This window comes from Eulemur rufifrons, chromosome 15 (genome assembly GCF_041146395.1).
Source record: "Eulemur rufifrons isolate Redbay chromosome 15, OSU_ERuf_1, whole genome shotgun sequence".
NCBI lineage: Eukaryota > Metazoa > Chordata > Mammalia > Primates > Lemuridae > Eulemur > Eulemur rufifrons.
The window spans coordinates 5,366,272-5,388,836 of record NC_090997.1 but is presented as its reverse complement, the minus strand read 5'-3'; the positions used below and the strand labels follow the sequence as shown (position 1 = coordinate 5,388,836).

Below are 22,565 nucleotides of genomic sequence, written 5' to 3'. Positions count from 1 at the left end.
CCTTCCTGCTCCATCGAGTCCCCAGAATTACTTTCCTACATATCAAATGCCTATCATCCTGGATTACCCCAACCAAGGGCTCTAGAGGTCTGGATAGTCACTGGTGGAATAGAGACAGATCAGATGCTCCAGCAGTTAAGGTTCATGAGATTCAAAACTGATTTTCTTCCACTCCAAACATACACTCTTCTCTCTTGGGCAGCTATAAATAGGGTTGTTCTAATAGAGGAAAAAGAAACAAAAACAAAAAACAAAAAACCCTCCCTCTAGACAACATAGAAAGACTCAAAATGATTGCACTTCTTAGATGTGGACAGGGTGGGCAGGAGGCTTGCCAAGTACACACACATTCCTCTTGCTGCCCACAGCCTGAGGCCAGAGGTAGGTGGCTCCAGGCTGGCTATAGACTGGGGTCCTCTTTGGTAGAGCCCACAAGCCACCTGGGGCTACAAGGGAAAGACAACTGTGGGGCAAGGCCCAGGCTGGCTTCAGGTCAACAGCCATGCTTCTTTAAGGACAACATGTAGCAAAGGGAGTAGGGCTCCCCAGGGAGCACTTGGGTGGAACTAAGAGGGTAGCTGGGCCAGGGAAGACGTGTAAGAAAAGGGATTAGTGTTTGAAGTTGGCTTCCAATTGTTCTGTCTGGTCTTTTAGATGATATATTTTCTTTTCTTTCTGTTTTCTTTTTCTTTTTCTTTTCTTTTCTTTCTTTTTTTTTTTTTTTTGGTGATGCTTTAAAACCTGGGTTTTGTCTTGCAGAGCTACAGTCTTTCTCTCCAGGAGCCAAAGCAGGGCATTCAACATGGCAATGCCTGTTGCTCTTCCTCATTCAGCCGGTATCCACTAGCCCAGTGTTGTGGGCCACTTGTAAACCCTATGGAGTAGACCCCAGGCAGACGTGGGGGAAGAAAGAGAGGAGCTATAGAGACAAGAAAGCCAGCTATGTGGGCGGTCCAGGGCTCAAATCATGTGCCCCAGAGGACCAGTGTTGGCATTAAGCCTATAAGTCAAAGGCTTCTTTGGCAGGACTCTGGGCTGTTAGAATCACCCTGGGGAGCACAGCAAGGGGACGTTCTGGCTCCTGACTAGCAAGGCACAACCCTATAATGGCAGAAGCCCCTCTTCCCCCTCCCCATTCCCAGTTAGACCCACTTCCTTCATGGGCTTCTAGCACCCTTCCAAGCCGATGGACCCAGGCATATGAGCTGGTAAAATGGGCAGGGAAGGGGCTGTGCTGTTCCTTCACCCCTCAGGGGGAATAGAGCCAGCACTGAATGGCTTTTCCAGGGAGCAAGTAGGAAAGGGAAAAATAGTAGAGAGAGAGAGAGAGAGAGAGACAAGGAAAGGAAAGTAGAAAGACAGGGAGAGTGCCTGGTCTGTGTAGTGATATTTTTTTCTCCAGAGAGAGAGGTGAGAGTTCCTTGTCTGAGGGTGGTGGGGGGCTGCCGGCTCTGAGGGCTAAGAAGTCTGAGGGTTTCAAAACCTGGGTCTCTGGGCCTAGGGGCACTATTTGTAGGGCCTTAGGAAGCTGGAAACTTTGGAGCGGAGCAGCTTGATGAAGGATTTTGGCAGCATCTCCTTGTGTTTCTCTGTGTACTTGAAGTAGTTCTGGGGGTGGGCTAGCACCTCAAAGAAGGCCTTGATGAGCTTCTTATCCTGCAGAGGATGGCAGGCAGCAACGTCAGCCTCAGCAATGGGGGTGGGAAAGAGGAACATCACGACTCTGCAGTCCCTCCTGATGGCTAACAGATATCTCACGCTGAACATACCCAGAGGTAAACTCTGGATTCCCATCCCCACCATCTGCTCCTCTAGAGTTCCACAACTCAGTCAATGGCAACTCCATTCTTCTACTGCTCAGGCCCCATTCCTTGGAGCCATCCCTCTCTCCTGCTTGACTCTACCTTCAAACTGTATCCATATTTGGGTATATTTGGATGGTGACTATTTCTCCCCATCTTTGCAGCCACCACCCTGGTCCAAGCCACCATCATCTCTCACTTGGACTACTGCAGTAGCCTCCTCACTGGTGTCCATGCTTTTACCCTTGTCTCTCCAAAGACTGTTCTCCCCACAGAAGCCACCATGACTTTTTGATTTTTTAATTAGTTCATCTTTTTCCTGTTTGAAACACTTCTCTGGTTTCTTTTATCACCCTAGGTAAAGCTGAGTCCGTTGCATGGCCCATAGGCTGAATGCGATCTGTGCCTTGCTTTCCCTTCCACTCTTCCTCACTATGCTGAGCCACACTGGCCTTCTTGAGGATCCTGAACACATCAAACTGCTCCCATGCTCCTTAGCTTGGAGTGCTCCTCCCCTGATGTTCTAGTGGGTAGCCCCTTTCCCTCATTACGGTCTCTTCTCCCCAGAGTCCTTTCCTGACCACCCTGTCTGCAACAGCAGCATGACGTGTGGAGAGCCTACTAAGTGCCAGGCATTGTGCATTAAAAACTCATATCTTCTGGTTCCTTGGCTGGTGCTTTTTCCACTGCATCAGTGGATTTTTAAAATAATGAGGGGGCTTCCAGCCTCTCAGCCCGGTCCTCTTTAATCAGAACAGCTGTACTGCTTTATGCATTGGAGTTCCACAGTACACTTGATTTGAAATGAGGGTGCAGATACTTCAAATATTTGAAAAGTATTGCTGAAATTACATCCTTTGGAGTCTGTAAGTTCTAGGTGATTTTTGCCGTCATGGCTTTTGATGATAATATAAAAATTATTTTACTCATGAGACAGACTTTTTTGCAGTGATAATTTATGAAGGATTATTCTATGACTAGGACCATAGTTTCTTAAGTAAGATTTTCTCAAATTGGGATCCACCAACCCAGGGTGTCCTTCCATTCTTCAGTACTGGAAATATTTCTTTTCCTTTAAAAGGAGTCTATACATGAACTGATTCTGAGAAAGCTGTGCTAGATCTGCTGCTTCTTAGTGCGGCCTGGGGCGGGGGTAAGGGAAGGAGGGAACTTATGCAAAAGCAACTTTCTATACTTCATTTTCCCTGTCTCTTGGTGGAAGAGGTAGAGGACATTTCTTTTTACCTTCCCTTTCTCCTCCAAGTTTTCCCCAAGGTATAATATAGTGTGGGTGACACTGCAGTCAGAAGGACTTAGGATCAGATCCCAGCTTTAGCACTGGGAGACTTTAATTCTCTGTGCCTCAGTTTTCTCATCTATAAAGTGGGAATGATGAGAGCACCTACCTCGTAGAGCTTCTGTGTCAATCAAATGAAAATATTCACGTAAGCACTTAGCATATCGCCTGCACAGGGTTACATGCTCATTAACTGTTGGCTATCATTACTATTATTAGTATTCACTTGCCTTTAAGATCTCCTGGTGGTTTTCAGAGGCATAGAGCCGGCCATCTCGCACAATGTCTTCTACCAGCTGCTCATAGTCCTCTGCAAAGTCAACCAAGGGGAGGGGGTGAGGGGTGGGAGCTCCTCTTGCTCTCTTGGCTCCCTCCCAAGACCTCTGGGCCTCCCCTTTCTCACCCACCTCCGTGATTCCTGCCCTTGCTCACCATCATAGGTAACATAGGGGATCTGGAAGCCACGAGCGCTGTTGGCCTCACTTGTCTTGAAGTTGATCCAGAGCTTCCTGGAACGTGCCGTGAAGGCGATGGGGCGTTCGTAGGTCTGGCAGGTCTCGTAAGTGGTAATGGAGGATGGGGAGGCTGGGGAGGCAAGCAGCAGGTCAGCAGAGCAATGGGGCAGGCTGTGCAAGCCCTCCTGGGATGAGGGCTCTGGAGCGGGGCATGGGGGAAAGAATCACTCTGACAAAGGCTCCCCCTCTATACACACACATACCCCACACCCCACACCCTCTCCCATTGCCCCCTGGGCTCATTCTACAACTTCTCTTTGAATCAGGCACTTACATAGTGTAAGAAATTTGACATTTAAATGAATGGAATGGCAGAAATACTAGGATAGGAAAGTGACACATGGAACACCGTTGGAATTCTAGCCTCAGCGCGGCTTTCTTAACTCTGCTTTCTACTGAATATGTGCCATTCATTGCTATTTTCCTTTGTTAGCCTCTCACCTCCTAAGGCCTCTCTCACTATTTTGTCCTCACAGATCCCTGCCCTAATTCTTCCTATACCAGTCTCTCTTTCTCCCTCTTAACCAGATTTGGACTGCCCTTCCCTGGCCCAGCTCTGCAGCCACCCACAGTTCTTTCTCATGACGAGGACGTCCCCACACTCGTCCTCAGATGGCAGGAAGATCTCAGGTACCACGATAAGGATCTTGCGCTTGGGTGGGGGGTTGATGTTCCAGACGCACTCCACGCCAGCTGGGTAGTTGCCCGGGTAGTTGGGGGACTCGATATAGCCAGTAAACTCACCCAGCTCCCCACCACACTGACGATCTGCAGCCAAGCCATGGTGGATAGAGCAAGAAAGAAAAGTAAGTCAGTGGGGAAATGAAAGGTTGGGGAAACTGAAGAGTTCTGAAATGGAGGTCAGACACATGTGGGCAGCCACCATCCTAGTTCATCATCTGTTCTCCAAGTTCTGGGTCCATCTTCCTTCCTGCCCGTTTATACCTTTCCTTCTCACTACATCTGTCTCTGTCTCATTACCTGTCTCCAGGGAGAGGGTGCTATAGGGCCCAGCCTAGAAACTGACCTTGAGATTGAGTGGGATGGGGAGAGGTGGAGAGTGGGACTTTCCTGCCCATCCACCCCCCAGTCCTGCTCCCTGTTCGTTTGCCACTCCTCCTCTTTCCATGCGCATTGCTCCCAGGCCTCTCTACTCCCTTTTCTACAGCCTGGTTTGCCACGTACTCTTGCACTGGGCCACACTGGTGGAGCCATCAAAGTCAGTGCTTGTGTTTCCTGGACAGCGGGTGCAGAAGTTCTGTCGGAAGTCAGGCTGATAGGAGCCCATGGCGCAGCGGATACAGCGATGGATGCTGGTGTTGTAGTAGTGCCCTGGGGAGCACTGGACTGCAGCAAGGGGGAAAGGCAGGAATCAAGATGGCGGGCTGGTGGGAGTTCTGGGGCAGGGGATGGGGAGGATACATTCATCATGGAGAATCAGGAGATTGACGATACCAAAGTTCCTTCCAGGGTCCTAACCTTTCCCAGTCATGCCAGAATTTAAGCCCAGGGAAAAACAAAGTTTACAGAGTGGTTGGTTGTGGTGCCAATCCTTTTCTTTCAGACACTGAGCACAGTATCAAATCTATACAGAAACTCATTTAGGGTATGGAAGGGAATATGCCACTAGTTCTTCAAAGCAGAGGGGTAAGCGGGACTTTTAATTGTTTCTCAATTCCCAGGCCTGGGACTGGTAGAGGGCCAGGATGGGTCCTAGGAGCAGGATGGTATGGCTGGTCAGGTGGCACAATGTAGTCAGGTCTACTCTGGGGACTCAGAGAGTTTTTTTGGAAGTTGGGTTTGGGGTGTCCCCAGTGGGGTGAATAGCTCACTCACCTTTGGTGTCACAGTCTTGGAAGGAGATGGCCCCCTCATGCTTAGTGCTGAGGCCCCCACCACATGGGAAGCATAAGGTCCGTCCTGCTTCAGGTTGGTAGGTACCACGTGGACATGGCTGGCAGGGCTTGAACCCATCTACAGAGTGTTGGCCAGGTGGGCACTGACCTGCAGTGAATCAAGGGCCCAACTCTGATGGGATGGTCCTGAGTCATCCCCATGGGTCACCCAATCTCAGGGGACAGCAAGATGACTAAGAGAGTGGCCTGGAGCCTGGGCCTGCCCTTTGGGAAATCCCATGCCATGGGTGTCCCAGTACCCACCCTACCCCACTCTGTATTGTTTGTTCCCCTGGCACCTGCACACGTGGTGACGTTGGTAGCTCCGAGAGGCCCGTGGGCATCACTCCCAGGGCAAAGGTCGCAGGAGAGCTGCCCTTCTCTCTCCTGGAAGGTGCCCGCTGGGCATGGCACACACTGCTCCGTCTGGCCGTGGTAATACGTTCCCTGCGGGCAGCTGACTGAGGGAGAGTCGGCCGTGCTAGCCACCCACCCCCCATTTCCCACCACCCAGGCTTGGGACTCCCCTTCCCACTCCCTCAGAGTTAGGGAGCAAACAGAATCCTGCTTGTGGGGAATGGGGGGGGGTCAAAGCCATGTGCAGGAGGGTTTCCAGCCCCGCCTGGTATTCTAGATTTTAGCCTGGGGCCAGGGAAGGGAGGATGGTGGGCAGGAGAGTCTTGGCTGCTTCATAATATAAGAGATGCAGCTAAGGCCATGAAGGGTCCTGCTCTGAGCCAGGCCCAACCCAGGCCTTCCCATTCCTCTGCTCTCCAGCAAGCTTCCTTACCACACTTGGCCCCAGCACGGTGCTGCCCGGGCCTGCAGGAGTCCACAAGCTCTGCTCGCTCCCCAGCTACCAGGCCTGGTTTGTGGGCCAGCTCATAATCAAGGCCTGCCAGGCGCAGCAGGAAGCGGTCCTGGTTGATAGACTTTCTGAGCATCTTCAGGGACCCTTTCAGCCGTCGTTCCATCCGCTGTCGGAGGCAGGGCAGCCCACAGCCAGCTGGTGGTGGATGGTAGTGTGCATCAGAGAAGGAAGAGAAAGAAAGAGTGGCTGTGAGCAGGAGGGCAGGGGAGCAAGGCTGGGAGGTAGAACGGGCATGGTAAGAGGGACTAGCTCTTGGGCTTGGCATCAGGCAGGGTCTGCCCCTGCCTTTTGCTGCTGAGACCTGTGTTTTTCCCACCTCTGCCCTCTCCTTCTGGCCCTACTCCCTACGGTGCCCCAGTCCTACCTGTGGTTTCTTCAGCTCTGACCTCCGCCTCCAGTTCCAGGGTGAGCCGGGTGACCTCCTTGCCTGGAGGGGTCCGGGCCCGCCGGCCCTTGCCCTTCCGAGAGGAGTCACACTTGAGGTGGATGAAGGTGACCTGGCAGTCAGAGCAGGGGGCACCACCTGGGGGAGAGGACTTGTCAACCCCAAGGAGCCCCCTGGTGACATGGAAAGTTCTCACTTATTCACCCCAACCCAGGCAGACCTCACCAGATCTCTGACTGCAACTATCCCAATACTATTTTAGTCTAGGATACTAATTAGTTGGTGGAAGGGAATGTCCTGGAGACTTCCTTGGGCCCTATGCCTACAACTGCTTTTTCCCCTGCTGTGTCCAGAGTTCAGGGTGCTGGTGGGTTTTTGGAAGCGATCTTGCTAAGCAGAGGAGCTGAGGGGTGGGGAAGGTTTGGTGGCCAGACATCCCATTGGAATGGGGTCCCCAGTCCAGACCTGGCCCTGGGATTCTGCTGGCCTCTTCCATTTTGCCTTTGTTTCGCAGGTGCAAACGGCATTTGGCATCCTTGATCTTGAAGGAGGCTCGCTGTTTAACGGACAGCACTGCAGCCTCTAGAGGGATGGTAGAAGCTCAGCACAGCATGGGGGCCCAGTGGGGGTGGAGGGTGCTGTGGAGGGTGTTGAGAAGCTGGGCAATAGGCCAGGGGCTTGGCTGGGGAAGTGGGATTGCAAAAGCCAAGGTGATCAGATGTTAGGGGCAGAGAGAGAGGCAGCAGGGCTGGATAATTACAAGGCAAAGAGGGAGACCCAGGAAAAAGGAAGGCCAGGGAAATAATGAAGAAGAAAAATAAGAAATTAATACAAGAGAATGGGGTGGAAACAAGGCTTGGGGGCTGGTGCTCACCATGGCAGTGGTTGGAGTTTGTGCTGTTCCCAGTGTGGCTGGCTCGGGCTGAAGCAGCTCTGGGGCTGGGGATGCCACAGCTTACCGTGAAGCCATTCTCAGACTCTGAGAAAAAGGGGTCTGTCACAACTCTGACCTGCCCCCCCCCAACTCCACCTGGCTGGAGGGACCTAAGGGGAACAGAGGAGCTGCCCGAACAGCCAGCCTTCCCTCCTTTCTTCCCCAAAGCCCTCCAGCACCCTTCTCCCATGTACCTGGCAAAAACCGGGCCCGGGAGGGACAGGTCAGGGCACAGGTGTCCTTCTTGCCAGACCGGTTGCAGCTGAGCATGGCTTTCGAGGCCCCAGGACTTCCCTGACACTTCACTGGCTCTAGGAAGGGGCGAGAGGCCTCAGGAAACTGGTGCATTCCTTGCCCACCCTCTCACTGAGATGTGTAATTTGGACAAAGAGAAGCAGCTACATGCAGAACTGTTGTACCCATGGAGACTGATGAAGGGATTTTTTTACTAGAAACTTCATGTCTCTAAATCAAATAGCTACATTCTCCACCCCTTCCCACCTCACGTTTCCCCTGCATGATACTTTGTGCTTTCCAGGACCCCAACTGTCCCCCTGAAACTGCAGTGTCAACTTTGGTCAGCAGAGGGCACTGCCCACCTGTGCAATCTTTGCCGTTCCAGTGCAGCCGGCCCTGACCTGCTGGGCAGGTACACTGGTAGCTGCCCGGTGTGTTGATGCAGCCAAAGCGACAACCTCCCCGGTTGATGCTGCATTCATCCACATCTAGGGGAAGGAGTAGGAGCCAGGGAGCAGGCAGGATATTTGGTTAGAGGTTAGAGTTCCAGGTATCCTGTGCTATGCAAGATGACTAAGTTCTAGAGATCTACTGTATAACATTGTGCCCATAGTTAACAATACTCTAGTGTACACTTAAAAATTTAAGAGGATAGATCTCACGTTAAATATTCTTACAGTTAAAAAAATAGTTTAAAAAGCATTCCATGTACCCCAAGATGACTACTGGCCTGAGAAGAGCTCAAACCTCCTCCCCTTATCTCTGTCCCCAGTCAAACGAATAATTGAGAAGGGGTCATGCTGACCAGCTTTTTAAAGCCTTCCACTCCTACCTACCAGAGGGACTGTCATTTGGGAGCTGAGGATGTAGGTCCAGGGATAGTGATGGGGATGGGAGATAGGAATTTTGGAGGCAGGATGCTGTTCTTTGATGCCCCAGTCTCCCAGTTGGCCTTCAGAAACTATCTTAATTCCTCCCATTTTATCACAATAAATGCATGCACCCAGAGATTACCCATAGCCACAAGCCAACTCAGGGTCTTATTCGATTGGAGGATGAGGAGTTGAGAGGAGACAGGGTGGCTGGGGGGCTGCAAGCTTGCTAGCTTACCCCCACAGTGGGTGACACCATACAGCAGGTAGCCACGATGGCAGAGACACTGGAAGCTTCCTGGTGTGTTGACACACATGTGATCACAGGTTCGATCAAAGGAACACTCATCTATATCTGGAAGAGCAAGGATTTGAGCCACTGAATCTGTCTCGGGGCACCTGACCCTTACTCAGGTGAAGGGCCCAAGGGAGGGGCCTTGGCTCTCTGCCTTGAATTGAAAGAGTCCCTACTCATGGATCAGTGACTGAGCAATGCTGATCCATCCTCTATGCTCCCTCCACTTGGAGTCCTTGGAGTTAGGAACTGTAAAATCTGATGCCTGTGGATCAGGGCCACCATGTGTGGTTAGGCAGATCACTGTCTGCCAAGGACATGAATTGGGGTGAAATCCATCCCTCACTCTGTGCCAAGCTGTGTGCTTCACTGTGGAGCTGGTCCGCCTAGAGGAAGGGGTCCTGTTTGCTAGTTTGCAGGACAGTGCTGCCTACAGACTCCACGGTGTCTATTGAGTTTCTAACACTTTGGGCCTCTGGCCTCCTTGAAGCTCTCCCACTCCAAGAACATCTCCCAAGGATTTCACCTTGGCTCAAGTCTGCTTACCTTGGCAGTTCCTTTCATTGATGAGCAGCTTATAGCCTTTCTTGCAGCTGCATTCGAAGCTGCCCACTGTGTTGCGGCAAATGTGGTCACAGCCCCCATTGTTCAAGCGGCACTCGTCTATGTCTGGAGAAGCAGGAAAAAGCAGAATAAAAGGTGATGTTGAAGGCTGAAAACAAATAAGGAGACAGGATCCCTCCCTCCCTCACAGAGATAGGGAAAATCAAGGAGAGCCCTGGGCCTGCCTTTTCTGACACCTCTATCACTCTCTTGTCTCCGTTTGTTCCGTGTTCAGGCGGTCTGTGGCCATTAGTAATACCCTCTCTTCTGGGATTGAGTCCTCTTAGAAGGGGACAGATGGGAACCAGAATCAGGCCCTCAGGGAATTGCCTGAAGCAAGGAGCAGATGGGCATTTGACCTACAGGGCTAGTCCATGCCCCTTACTCTCCAGCTAATGGCCATTCCTAAGAGGGCTGGCGGATAGTGTTATCTCTTTCCTGTCCCTCACCCCTGTCACTGAGGGCCCTGTCAAGAGCCCTGGGTAGGGGGGAGCCAAGGAGAGGTGGAGAGTCAAAAGGGAGGAGAAGCTGGGAAAGAGGCCAGGCAGGGAGGACCTCCCGGAGAGCCAGGGAGGCTGCGGAGCTGATGGGGGAGGGATGGGGGCCAGGCAGGGGGCTGGGCTGGGAGAGGTCTGGAGAGGCTCAGGCCTGCGGCAGCTTTCAGCACTAGTAAGGGAAAGGGGGCGGGTGAACGGCTTCCTTCCTGAGGTCAAGTTCCCCAAGCTGGTGGCAGACAGGACCCAGGCTACTCACCCCTAGTTGGGGGAAGGGAGCAGGGAGGGCAGCCTTCCACTTCACTTTTAGCATACCTGTCAACAGTCCTTCCCAGCAGGAAACCTCTGACTCTGGCTGGCTGACCTGCTGCCCCAGCCCTCCCCCTCCTCTCGCAGCTGTTGGGCCAAAAGACACAAAGAAGGAGCCCGGTCCTCCTTCCAGTCCCCACTCCTTGTGACTAGGGGACACAGACTTGATCAATCATATTTACAGTACGACTACTCTCCTTTTTTCCTCCTCCCTCTCCCCCATCATCCCCCAGACCTGACTAATTAAAGGGAGGGGAAATAGAATGGACAGCTTGGGAAATTATACTGGAAGAACAGCTAACACAAAGTGCTTACCATTTGCCAAGCACTGTTCTAAGTACTTTATAATACCTCATTTAATCCTCACAACACACCTGTGAAGCAAGCACTGGGGAAACTGAGGCACAGAGACATTAAGTAACTTGCCTAGGATCACAGAGCTAGTAAGAGGCAGCGCTGGGATCTGAACTCAGGTAGCCAGGCTCTGGTATCAGTGCTCCTAACTGCTATCCTACTCTTCCTGTGGCCAGTACAGCCTTTCTAAGGGGAGAGGTCATTTTCCCCTGGGAAAGTCTGAGGAATGTGGGTTAAGAAGGTTATGGAACACACCTGTGACCTCGTATACACACAAAGTTGGTACTCAAATATCCTTCCAGACCCAGAGACAAATGTAAATTGCATGTTCATTAACTAAGAGGGTGACTAGGAATGAGAGCCAGGAAACAAGGTAGCGGAGGGGCAGGGGCACTAAGGAACTGGCTGGACTGCTGTGCTCCTTGAACTGAGATGGGACAGGTGGACAGGAGACAACCCTTAGCTATGTCCTGGGTTCTCTGCAAGAAGGGAGTCGAGGAGGTGTGATCCCATAATAGGCACCCTATCTCTGGTCCTAATGTCAGTCCTTACCAAAGGTCTCCATTCTCCTGTCCGCTCGAAGTCCTTACCTTTGCAGGTCTTCCTGTCTGGCTGCAGCATGAAGCCCACAGGGCAGCTGCAGTGGACACCAGTCGCTGCATCGTGGCACTTACTGTCACAGCCCCCGTTGTTGACAGCACAGGTCTCTGTTCAGGAGGGAGGTGGGGGATGGTAACCGGGTTACTGGCCTAGAGGAGTCCCACACTTGGAGGGTACTGGAGACCACAGAGGCCCAAGGGAAGGCCTCAGCTGCCTCCCTGTGTTTTAGAAGGAGCATTAAGTGGAGGGAGGCTCCCAGCCCCCTTCCTCCCATCACTCCCAACCCCCATCCCCTCACAAGTGCAGCCAAGCAGTCCACTTCCCTGCCCCCTACTTGATTGAAACAAGGTGGACAGCAGTGAGGCAGGTACAAGCCAGAGCTGTCAGGCAGGAATGTGCTGAGGGGTGGAGGAGGTGGGGGGAGCAGGGAGAGATGGGAGCTAAGTGAGGGTGGTTCTGGCCGCCAGGGAACCAGAAGGGACAGACAGGAGTTTCCTCCTCTTTCCACTGACCATCTCTTTGGTGGGTGGGCAGGGGTCATGGTGAGACAACTGTACTGTGGGTAGGCTGGGAAGAAGAATGAGCCTGGCCACTCCTAAGACAGCTGAGGGATGCCCATCCATTTATCTTCCCCTTCCTCCCTGCCCAGCTGTCTTAAGAAAGATCTCAGTTCCATGCCGAACTGCTCATCCTCGGAGGAGACAGCATGTACTGGGTTAAGCTACCTTCAGCTGTTCCCAGACCCTCCTTTTTGGTTCCAGATGGTGATAAGCTGGCTGTTTTGTTGTTTTACTTTGCTAATGGGAAGATACTGTATAGGTGAGGGGAGGGGGCAAAAGGAGAAGGATCCAGAGGAGAGGGAAGGGGATAAAAAGGTAGGTGGAAGAGAGAACCTCAGAGGTAGCCAAAACCCGAATCCTTATTTCTGCTAAGTCTTTTCTGTTGCTCCCTTCTTGACTGGTAAATTTTCCCTTCACTGGAAGGTCAGAGTTGGGGGAGAATGGGTGGGTCACTCTATTTTCTAAATTCAGAGCAGGAGAAAAACAGGTTTAAACAGCAGCTTGGGAGAATCAGCTGAGTCCAAGGAAAAACCATTAGCTCAAATAGTGAAAGGCCCTGACACAGGGACTGTGGAGGTGGGGATGGTCCTCTGGAGGGCCTGGAATTCTCCCAGTAGAAAGAGAGGAGCCCAAGGCCTCTGCTAGGGAAGAGAGGAGAGTAGTTCTCAGAATCAGGGGAACGAAATGAGGAAAGTACTGGTTAGCACTGTCATCTTCTTGAATCTGTGACTCCTAACACTCAGGCCCAACCCTTGTCACCAACGAGAGCAGCAAGGCCAGGGCTCCAGAAGAAGCCAACTCTGCCTGTGGGTCCCTGGCCATGGCCTGGTCCCTTTAATGCCCAGGTTTGGGAGCAGCCCAACCTGGAGTGAGATCTCTTCTGTGTGATTCCTACCTTAGTCTCTCCTGAGGTTCCCCAAGACCATGGAGGAACCTAGGAGGAAACCTTGAGTTTAGGCTCCAAACCTAGCCATCCCCCCTAAGAGTGCTCTTAGCATGAGAAGAGGTCCAGGGAGAAGGGAACAGAGATCCTGTGCCAAGTCTAGGTGGCTTCTGAAGGATCCAGGAGAGGGAGCAGCAGAGCTGGCACAATGTCCATCCCAGGCTGCACAGGAAGCTGGGCATAGCTGCCCGCCTTTGCAGGACAGCATTCTCCAGAGCAGGGTGGGGCAGCAGGAAGGCACAGCCCGACCCCTTTGCTCTCCAGGTTGCAGTATTAAAACCACAAGTCACTCTGTGCTTAACCCTGTGCCAGGCGCTTATTAGATAGATACTCTACTTGCACTATCTCAGTCATCACAGCAACCCTAAGAAAAGACTGTCATTCTCTTTATTTTCCAGAAGAGTAAACGAGGATCAGAGGGGAAAGCAGCTCGCCTGGGGGCATACAGTTAGAGAGTGGCAGAGCCAGGATTCAGACTCAGGTCCGTCTGAATGCAAATGCCATGCTCAGAACCATTATGGGGGAGAGAATGGTGAGTGCCGCTGGGACTGTGAACTAACACGGGTAAGAATCCAAGAAGGAAGCCTCGGCGAGGGGATGGCATCTAACCCTATCTCAGGTGGCACCGTGGGCGTCATGGGGAAGATGGAGCTGGCTGGGTCTCTAACTATGTAGAGAGAGGCTGGGGGGCAGATGGCTGGGAAGGGGGTCGGGTGTTAGAAGGCAAGTGTGGGAGGAGGAGCAGAAGAGGAAGGAGAGGAGAGTGACAGGAAAAAAGAAAGACAAAACCAACATGAAGGCTCCCAGGCCAGCTCTTAGGGACTCAGGTTTCCTGTCACCTGATGGGCCCAGTGCCCAGGCTGCCGGGGGGGCCCTGTTGACTGGGCCCGATGGGCATGCGGTTAGTGGGAGCCCCAGCGGGTTAGCCCTTCCCCTAGCAAGCCAGTGAGAGCAAGCGGAGAGAGCAGACATATTTACCATTAGAAACGGCCTGAGTGGGGATGTGCTGCTCTAGCCGCCTTTCCCCTGTTTGACATTGTAAAAAAACCGTTTAGATGCTGGGCAGGAGCCACTGTGGCCCGCTGGGCCTTAGAACCCTTCCCACCCCTCCTCCACCCTGAACGCCCAAACCACTAGCCCCGGATGATGAACCCTGAAACCCTTACAACAGCTTCACTCCTCAGCCTTGTCCTACCTGGTATACTCAAAGAGGCCAGGCTCCCACCAAGTGACTGAAAAACTGAAAAACAGTCTCAGAGAGGGGCAACCATGGGCCCAGTGCGACACAGCGTGCCCAAGGCAAAGCTGGGGTGCAACCTCAAGCCTTACAAACTGGCAAGTCCCAAATTCCAAAGGGTGCTTTCCCTTTCTTCTAAACTGCACTGCCCTCTCATTCTCCCCACTACATCTGAATGTCCCGATGGCCCCAAACAATGACTTTTCCTCCTTCCGGGGCTGGCAAGAAAAATGAGATGTAGGGCAGGGTAAAATAAGTTCTATTAGAGAAGAGGAAGGGGCACTAGGAAGGAACATAGCTGTAAACCCAGAACAGCCTCATTTGCTCCTACTGCCTCACTTGGCCATGGCCCAGACAGCGGAATGGGTCTCGGGTTAGACAAGAGCTCAAGCTCAATGGGCTGTTTTCAGAAGCAGCCATGTCCGAGAGGGATCAGACCCTTGCATCCACGGCCCCGAGCTTTGTCCTGATTCATGCGTATTTTCTTTAGGGACTGCATGCAATTTCTTTTGGGAGACTCTGGAGATGTGTGAATGTGTCCAGGGGGTGGTGGGATGTTTGGAAAACAAAAGAATTAGATCTATGAGGAAAAAATGAAAGGAACTATTAATAAAACACACCTACCAGGAGAAGGCAACGTGAAGACCTAAAAATGTTCTAGGCTCTTTGAAGAGTTAATTCAGAGGGAAACATGTAGCAGGAGAGATTTTAATTATAGAAGCACTTTAGAACTGTGTGTGCCAGTCTCCGGAGCAGGTGCCCGAGGGAGCCCTGTAAGAGCATCATCTGCTCCCCTGTCCTTGTGTCTGCAGTGAAGGGGGCAGGCCTGTGGAGTGGGGTGGGGAGAGTCTGGTGCTTCAGCTGAATGTCATGTCTCTGATATACATGACTTCACACAGAGTGGCTGGGTTCACCCCTGCCCATCCCCAGCATGCTGCAGCCCCCCAGACGGATGGCCACCCATAAACACCAACGCCTGCAGAGCAAACTCGCCCCTGCCTGGCCCAAGACGCAGACTCTTCCCCCATCCAGAGTTCTTCCCTTTCATTTCCCACTTCTCCAAGGGACACTTTGTCCCATCATCCTTCTCAGCACTAACGACCTAAAGACTTAGGGAATTAGGAATTAGCTTTAAGGAATTAAACTCATCTAGGGTACCTAAAGATATATGAGGTAAGGCCTAGGGAGTCAGGAAGAGGGAGCCAGGTATTAAAAGGGCCCCAAACCAGGGCAAGAGAGAGATGGAAGGCTGGAGCTGATAAGGAAGAGAGGGGGCTAGAGGTGGAGCTGAGAGGGGGTACACTGGGATCTGGAGGAGAGAGAAGGAAGCGGGGCCTAGGGTGAGGGGAGGAGAAAGGGGATTTGCAGGAGGACCGTGAGGAGAGAAAGGATCCAGACGAAAAAGATACCTGGAGCCAGGAAACCCCATTTGGCAGTTCAGTGATGGTTGTTCCAGGAATGAGTGCTCTGTCCCACCCTCAGTTCCAGAGTGGGGACAGTGAGCCATGACAGCTCCCCTCCCATCCACACTAGTCAACCAGGGCCTCTGGGCAGGGCTAATCAGCTGCATTGCCCCAGCTCTCCCACCTCTTCTCAGCCACAGCCTTGGTCAGCAAGCACCCTTGCTAATTATTCTGTCTGGCAACACTTTGTCCTGGGACAAAGAGGGCAGCAGAACCAGTGGGTTGGAGAGGGGAAGAGGGTCAGGTGAGCCTTTCAATCACTCTTATAGTTGTCCTTCACTAGACCTGGCATTGTCTGGGTCTTTAACTCCCTCACCAGTCCCTCTGTCCCAGCACCTGGGCCCCATGTGCTCCCCCACTACCCCTGGTTGGTTCCCAAGGGCCCCCACCCCACCCCCATCACAGGCGGACTGAGTTCTCCCCTGGCCTCACCCACCGATGCATGTCTTCCCGTCGGTATGGAGCACAAACTTGACATGGCAGCCGCACCGGGGACCCTGCTCTGTGTCATCGCATGTGTGCTGGCAGCCACCGTTCCCATAGTTGCATGTCACTGTGCACAGAGAGGCAGGGGCCTATCAGCTTGCTTCTCCCTGAGTACCGCAGTTCTCCACAACATGGATACTGGCCCTCTTTTCTAGTTGCTTTCCCCATATTCCCTTTTCCTCCCAGCCCTGTCTTCTTGCTGCTCAGGCCCCACACCCCTCCCTTTGTTTTCCTTCCCCCCCACTGCCATCCCAGTTATCTCACATTTACAGTCCCGCTGGTTCTTGGTGAGCTCGAAGCCAGGGCGGCATTCACAGGCAATGCCCCCCTTGGGTGTCTCCCGGCAAATGTGGGCACAGCCGTGGTTCTTGTTCATGCAATTCATTCCTTCTAAAAGGGAAAAGGAAGGGGGCGAATGCTTTATACCCCTGGATGCCTAGAAGAGGAGGACTCTAAGGGGCAAGTGAGGGCCCAGGACATTGGGAGAATTCCACTGGGGTTGTAACACCGAGAGGGCACTGACTCTCCCTGTCACAGGCCTCCTGTCTTGCCCATAGAGCTGGGTGCTAGGAGCAGAGCGCAGGACAATTCTGAATGACAGGCACTGATACCCATCCCAAAGAAAACCTGCACGGTCACACTCTCCTTCAAACAACCAAAAAATAGTGTCTAATAGGTGTCTGGCACGGTGCTAGGGAACGGGTGGGTTTAGGAAGGATCCAGAAAAAGATAAGACATGATCTCTTCCCTCAAAGAGCTTAGAGTCAAACTAGGAAGGAGATAAATAACAACCAGATCTATAATGTGAGTGGGGAGTAATTGGCATAGATAATTACTATGCATTTTTATTCAACATTTATTAAGCTCTCACTATATGCAGGGCAGTATGTTAGGTGCTGGGGATACAAAGATGACTTAGACATAGTCCCTGCCCTCAGGGATGTCACAGTCTAGTGGGGGTCAGGGGTGAGTCACAGGAACAGTTAACATATACCCCACTATTCCTGCCTGAGCCTCCCAGTCCAATCCAAGGTAGAAGGCATTGATGCGGCCCTTTCAGATAAGCAGCAACTTAGACAAACTCAGCCACCCACAACTCAGCCATTGATATTAGGAACAATATCCACCTCAGGTCTGGACACAGAGGACACCCCATAGTAGCCTCAATCCCATACTGACCCTGACCCCAAATTAATTCCTGTAGATTTTGCTCTAATAACAGTGTCTATCCATGGGCCCTTAGGTTGTGACTGAGTTGGGGGACAAGACAAAATGGAGCTAGCAAAGTTGAGAACTGAGGGTAAGACTTAGGGGGTGTTGAGGGACAGCTGGGAAGAGAAGCCTGGGGAGGGCAGGGACAGGGCCCTCCCAGGTCATGGGCTGACCTTCTGGCCGCTGGATGCAGGTGTGCTGGTTGTCGCTGAGGAAGAAGCCTTCCCGGCAGTGGCACTCGTAGCTGCCCATCATGTTGATACAGCTCTGCTGACAGCCGCCATTGCCCTCGGCACACTCATCCACATCTGTGCAGGACAGGTGGGGCCATGGGCTGCAGGCCAGGGTCCAGGGCATACCCTGGGACTTTAGCACCAAAGGCCGAGGGCCATTTTCAGAGCCCAACACACTCGCTCCCACCTCCCAAGCCCAGCCTCGGGCCAGGCAGTTCGCACCCCACGGTCAGCTACTATTCCACTGGATATTTCTTTTTTGTTTGTTTTGGGTTTTTGTTTGTTTTTTTCCCTGATTACATTCTGCACGGATGTTCCACTGGATGAGAAGAGGCCACCCTGAGGGCAGAGCTGGGGAGCTAAGCAAGTAGAGGACAGGGGGACATCTGAACCTGGCTCACCTAGGTAAAGACTTGCCTCCCTTTCCCTCACCTGTGGAAATTGGGTCTGAGGGCAGAGGAAATCATCAAAGGAGCCAGAGGAAGAGGAACAGTGATGAAGGTAAGGATGGAGCTTGGTTAGACTGGTCAGGGAGAGGTTAGCAGGGGTGGCAGCTCATTGTGATCAGCAGCCAGGGAATCCAGAGACCTGGGAAATGGCTCCGTGTGCAGGGAGAGCCATGGCCATGGCCCTGAGGTGGGAGGGGCAGGGTGGGTAAGGGCAGCTGAGCCTCAACTCCTTGTGGGGCAGGGACCATTTCTGTGGACAGGCCATGGCCCCATCCTTTCTCCCCTTCCCCCAATGCCTGGGCTTGCTGCCATATTTCCTAGCCTTTCTCCTATTTTGGTTTAACAAAACACAGTCTGGCAGCTTGGCAGGGAGGGATCTGGGGAGAGCTGCCAGGCCACACCCTAGACAGGGGAAGGGGAACAGTAGGCTGTCACCCCAAAATCACCAGCCCCAGGTCCCAGAGCCAAGCTCACCCTGGAGCTCCCACTTCAATGCCTTGGCTCCATCTCTGTGCTAGCTACTGCCCTCCCAAGTCCACAGCCCTTCTCAGCTTGCCTTGGCCCACGAGGCATCAGGGAGATTGGTCGCCAAAGGGAGCAGCTAGAATCTGGGCTCCTAAGGGCCTCATCTGCCCCTCCCTCCCCATCCTCTCTGCTGAGCCCCTGAAACCCTCCCTTCCCCTTCTGACCAAGGGCAGAGGGGCCCAGATCCAGCTGGCTCTTGCTGGAGAGTTGCACCTGTTGGAAGAGCTAAGTTGGTGTACTTTCCTCTGCTTTGTTCCTGTCTCTGCCCCACCTCTTGCTACATTCTTGACTTTTCCCCATCCTGATCTTCCTGCGCTTGCCTCATCCTACATTCCATCCTCCTATTTGCTCCCTTCTATTCTAACCTTGTGGCTTTGCTACTCTAGTCAAGCTCTTTCCTCCAATTCTCAGTGGGGAAACTGAGGCCCAGGGCACGGACAACTTTCTCAAGGTTCCCCCATGAGCCAAAGGTAGGGTTGAGGCTTTGAACCCTAACCCTAGGGAGACCTTTGCTCCCCTGGCCCTCTCTTGTCCCTCTGCTTCATTCTCCCCAAAACACTTACAGGGAAACTAGACTTGGTGAGAATCAGGGGCCTAGAAAGGTCAAAGGCAGCCAAAGGACTCAGAAGCTCATGTTCTCAGTCCTGCAGGCAACTCATTGTCCTGGTCCAGGTGTCACAGCTTCTCTTCCCAAAGGAGTCCTAAAAGAGTTCCTCAAGGGTGACTGGGTAGATGAGAAATGAGGCCCTTCCCTAGTAGCTGAAGTGGTAGGAGAGGTGGCCAGGGCTGGGGGTAAGGGCCCAGCAGGAGTCTGGGTTTAGAGGCCTGGGTTGGGAGTAGAAACCTGTGGCCTGGGTCCAGGGAGTGGCATTGGAGGCAGCTCTGCAGTAAGGAGGCTTTCCTCGGCCAGTGGGACCTCAGAGAATTCATCTGCTTGGTCAGGTAGGGGATTAGGACCAGCCTAGCCTGTTTTTCTGGGCATCACTTATCTTGGTTCTCTTCCTTTCCTGGTCCTCTGTGCTTCCAGTGCCCTATTTCTGTTTTGGCACCAGAGAGAAGGAGTTTGAGAGAGAACCCCTGGCTTCAAATCTCAAATCCTTTCCTGCTATGGGCTTCAAATTTTTCTACCTGAGGAAGAATCTGACTTGGTCCCAGTCATTTTCCAAAATGACAGAGACCAAAGTTGAGTTCGGTTCCCTAGAGATTCTCCTATCTCTGATCCAGCTCCTGGGACAAAGGAGATCAGGTCAGGTTGAGGTCTCACAAGTGAGGAGAAGGTGGGACTGGGGATTGCAGGAAGAGCTGGGAGAAAACTGGCCTGGAAGAGTCAGAGGCTCCCTGGGGCACGGAGAAGCATCATCGTCATCAACAACAACATTCCTCCCACTTACTGAGCACCTACTATGTGCGAGGGCTTGTACAGGGCTCTTTACACATGTTCTCTCATGGTGCTCCACCCAGCAGCCTCCGAGTAGGTTATTACCACCCTCGTTTTAGACATGAGGAAGCTGAGATTCCCAGAGAGTAGTTGATTTCCCCAAGCCCCACAGTTAGTAAGCAGCACAACCAGGATCTGTCCGGAGCCAATTCATCTTCTCACAATGCTTCAGTCACTGGCTAAACCCACTATTCTCATCTCCTGGCCCTTGCCCTGGGAGCATTTTATAGCAGCTTCTCCTCTGATGTTTTTCACTCAGCAGAAGGATTGGCATCCTTCTGGCATCCTTAGTGGCCAGTCTCAAAGGGGAGGCTGACCTTGTTCTCTTGTAGGAATGGAGCTCTTTTTGATCACTTTCCCCTCCTTGCCTGGGACATGGGAGATGCTGAAAAGACCTCTTTCCCCGCAAGACATCCCCCCGCCAAATCCGCGCTCCCTTGCTCACCCAGACAGTTGTGTCCATCATGTGCCAGGTGGAATCCATCGTAGCAGGTGCATCGGTAATTGCCAGGGATGTTGACACAGTCATGCACACAACCTGCATTATCCTCTCGCTCACACTCATCCACATCTGTGGACAAAGGGAAGCTGTGACCACTGAACCCACCTGGGAATGCAGTGAACCCACTGTCCACCCCTGGGCTCAGCCCTGTGGTTGCTTTTTCAAAAAATATAAGCGTGCACGTGTGTGTGTGTGTGTGTGTGTGTGTGTTTACATAGTTACATTCAGGGCTTACAAACCATTTTGTGTTTTGCTATTTTCATCTAAACCCAAATCACAAACATTTTCACATGTCTCCATCTGATCTTTCTAATCACCACTGTACATGGCTGCAGAATAGTATAACTTATTTTTCTATTCTCATAACTTTTTCTCTACTGTTAGGCACTTAGATTTCTTTCATTTATTTTACTGTCACAAATAATGCATTAAAGAACAATTTCACCCATATATTATTTTGTTTCTTTGAATTACCTTTGAATAATTCCCCAAGAGTAAAATTCCTGGGTCAAGGGATATAAATACCTTTTAAGATTCCTGGTAGGTATTACAAAATTACTTTTCAATTTATGATGTGACCAGGAACTAATTAGTGCACCTTGTCCACTGAAGTCTCACCAACACTGAAGTTCATAAATGTAAAATAATATCTCCGGGCTACTTTAATTTGCATTACCTTAATTACGAGGGCAAGATGTGTGTGTTTACGGTATGAAGTTTCCCCGGGGCCCACTCTCTGTTTCCATCCTTTGGGGGAGATAGTGTGAGGGTCTAAAGATGGAGGTACTGGCGCCAGGGAACCTCAGGCACCGATGCTCCCACTCGGCTGGTTCTGGGCTGTGAACTATCACCACCAGGGCCTCTGCTAGCCTGCAGGGGGCCTTTGTGCAAATTAGAACATGGTGCCCTCTCTAGGAAGATGCAGTGACCCACCCTTGGCCAGCGGGCATTTCCAGTCTTGGTGCGATGCACAGTCTGATGCACAGACTGAGCGCAGTGGCACTGGTTTCCCCTTCTCCAGGCCCCCTCCCAGCCTCACCTTTGCAGTGTTTGCCATCCCCTGTGTAGCCAGACTTGCAGATGCACTTGTATGACCGTGGGGTGTTCTGGCAGATAGCATCGATGTGGCAGTTGTCAGTCCCCTCCACACACTCGTCCACATCTGGCAGGGGTAGAGGGGGCCACATGAGAATCTCTGTCGGTGCCTCTCAAGGGTACCTTGAAAGTGGGTTCCCAAGGGCGAAATCTCCTCTAAAACAGAGGTGGCGACTCCTCCAGAAACAGGTGCTCTGCCATGTCCCTCTGATTTCAGAGTGGGCAGACTCTGTAATTCCAGAAATTCAGAAAGAACCCCCATTCCCCTCAAAAATACTTAATCTATAATGACAGCTATAATGACTCCATCATTTGAAACACTCCTCTTTGATTTAAAAACAAACAAACACAAAGCCTTTGGACTGAGTAGCATACTTGATTTGAAATAATCGACCTAGTGTGAATTAGTTTACCTTTTTTAGGAGCAGGCTTAAAGGGAGGGGAAGGCAATAGGCATGGGGACAGTGGCCATTGGTAGTTAAAGGAGGAAGAAAGGACTTAGCATCTGAGGGATCCTCATCTGCCTCATGATTCTGCTTGAGATGAGCCTGCTCCCGCTTGCCTACCACTTCGCCAAGAAGCTTCAGAGGAAAGAAGTTCCAGCCCAGGTGATTTTCCTCGGCCCCCCGTGCTGCCAACAGTGGGGGGCTCAGGAGCTGGCAGGGGTTGGCACCAGCTACCTGAAGCCTGGTGAGTGCAGCCCGTGGGGCTCTGATCCCAAGTGCTACTCTCTCTCCTGGCCCACCATAGGTGCTGCACACACAGCTATACTAAAGGAAGAGGCCACTTAAGATCTAGCGCAAACGAGGATAGTTAAAAAAGGACATAGAAAAGAGTCTTTGGGCAAAAGATTCCAACTTCTGGGGCAATATTATGGTGCCCATAAAGCTGAACTGAAATAGGGGAAAATGTTTCATGCCATTGAAAATGCTTTATTGAGTGTGTTTGTGAAAGGCACG

The 22,565-nt window shown here is 52.0% G+C and overlaps 1 protein-coding gene across 2 annotated transcripts in view; it reads right to left on the bottom strand.

Moving 5' to 3' along the window:
• Positions 1-1,506: 1,506 nt before the first annotated feature.
• SCUBE3 (signal peptide, CUB domain and EGF like domain containing 3) overlaps positions 1,507-22,565 on the bottom strand; it is a 32,837-nt gene continuing 11,778 nt past the window's right edge. The window contains exons 2-22 of one of the 2 annotated variants that reach the window (XM_069488063.1): positions 21,551-21,673; positions 20,455-20,580; positions 17,538-17,672; positions 16,417-16,542; positions 16,103-16,219; positions 11,454-11,570; positions 9,650-9,772; positions 9,047-9,163; positions 8,299-8,424; positions 7,894-8,010; positions 7,640-7,744; positions 7,231-7,347; positions 6,745-6,903; positions 6,300-6,515; positions 5,809-5,970; positions 5,451-5,618; positions 4,800-4,961; positions 4,185-4,382; positions 3,532-3,684; positions 3,330-3,409; positions 1,507-1,656 (exon numbers count right to left, since the gene is read on the bottom strand). In XM_069488063.1, the coding sequence (XP_069344164.1) occupies positions 1,507-1,656; positions 3,330-3,409; positions 3,532-3,684; positions 4,185-4,382; positions 4,800-4,961; positions 5,451-5,618; positions 5,809-5,970; positions 6,300-6,515; positions 6,745-6,903; positions 7,231-7,347; positions 7,640-7,744; positions 7,894-8,010; positions 8,299-8,424; positions 9,047-9,163; positions 9,650-9,772; positions 11,454-11,570; positions 16,103-16,219; positions 16,417-16,542; positions 17,538-17,672; positions 20,455-20,580; positions 21,551-21,673 (2,897 nt within the window). The remainder of the gene's footprint in view (positions 1,657-3,329; positions 3,410-3,531; positions 3,685-4,184; positions 4,383-4,799; positions 4,962-5,450; positions 5,619-5,808; positions 5,971-6,299; positions 6,516-6,744; positions 6,904-7,230; positions 7,348-7,639; positions 7,745-7,893; positions 8,011-8,298; positions 8,425-9,046; positions 9,164-9,649; positions 9,773-11,453; positions 11,571-16,102; positions 16,220-16,416; positions 16,543-17,537; positions 17,673-20,454; positions 20,581-21,550; positions 21,674-22,565) is intronic. The other variant, XM_069488064.1, reaches the window with a different exon arrangement.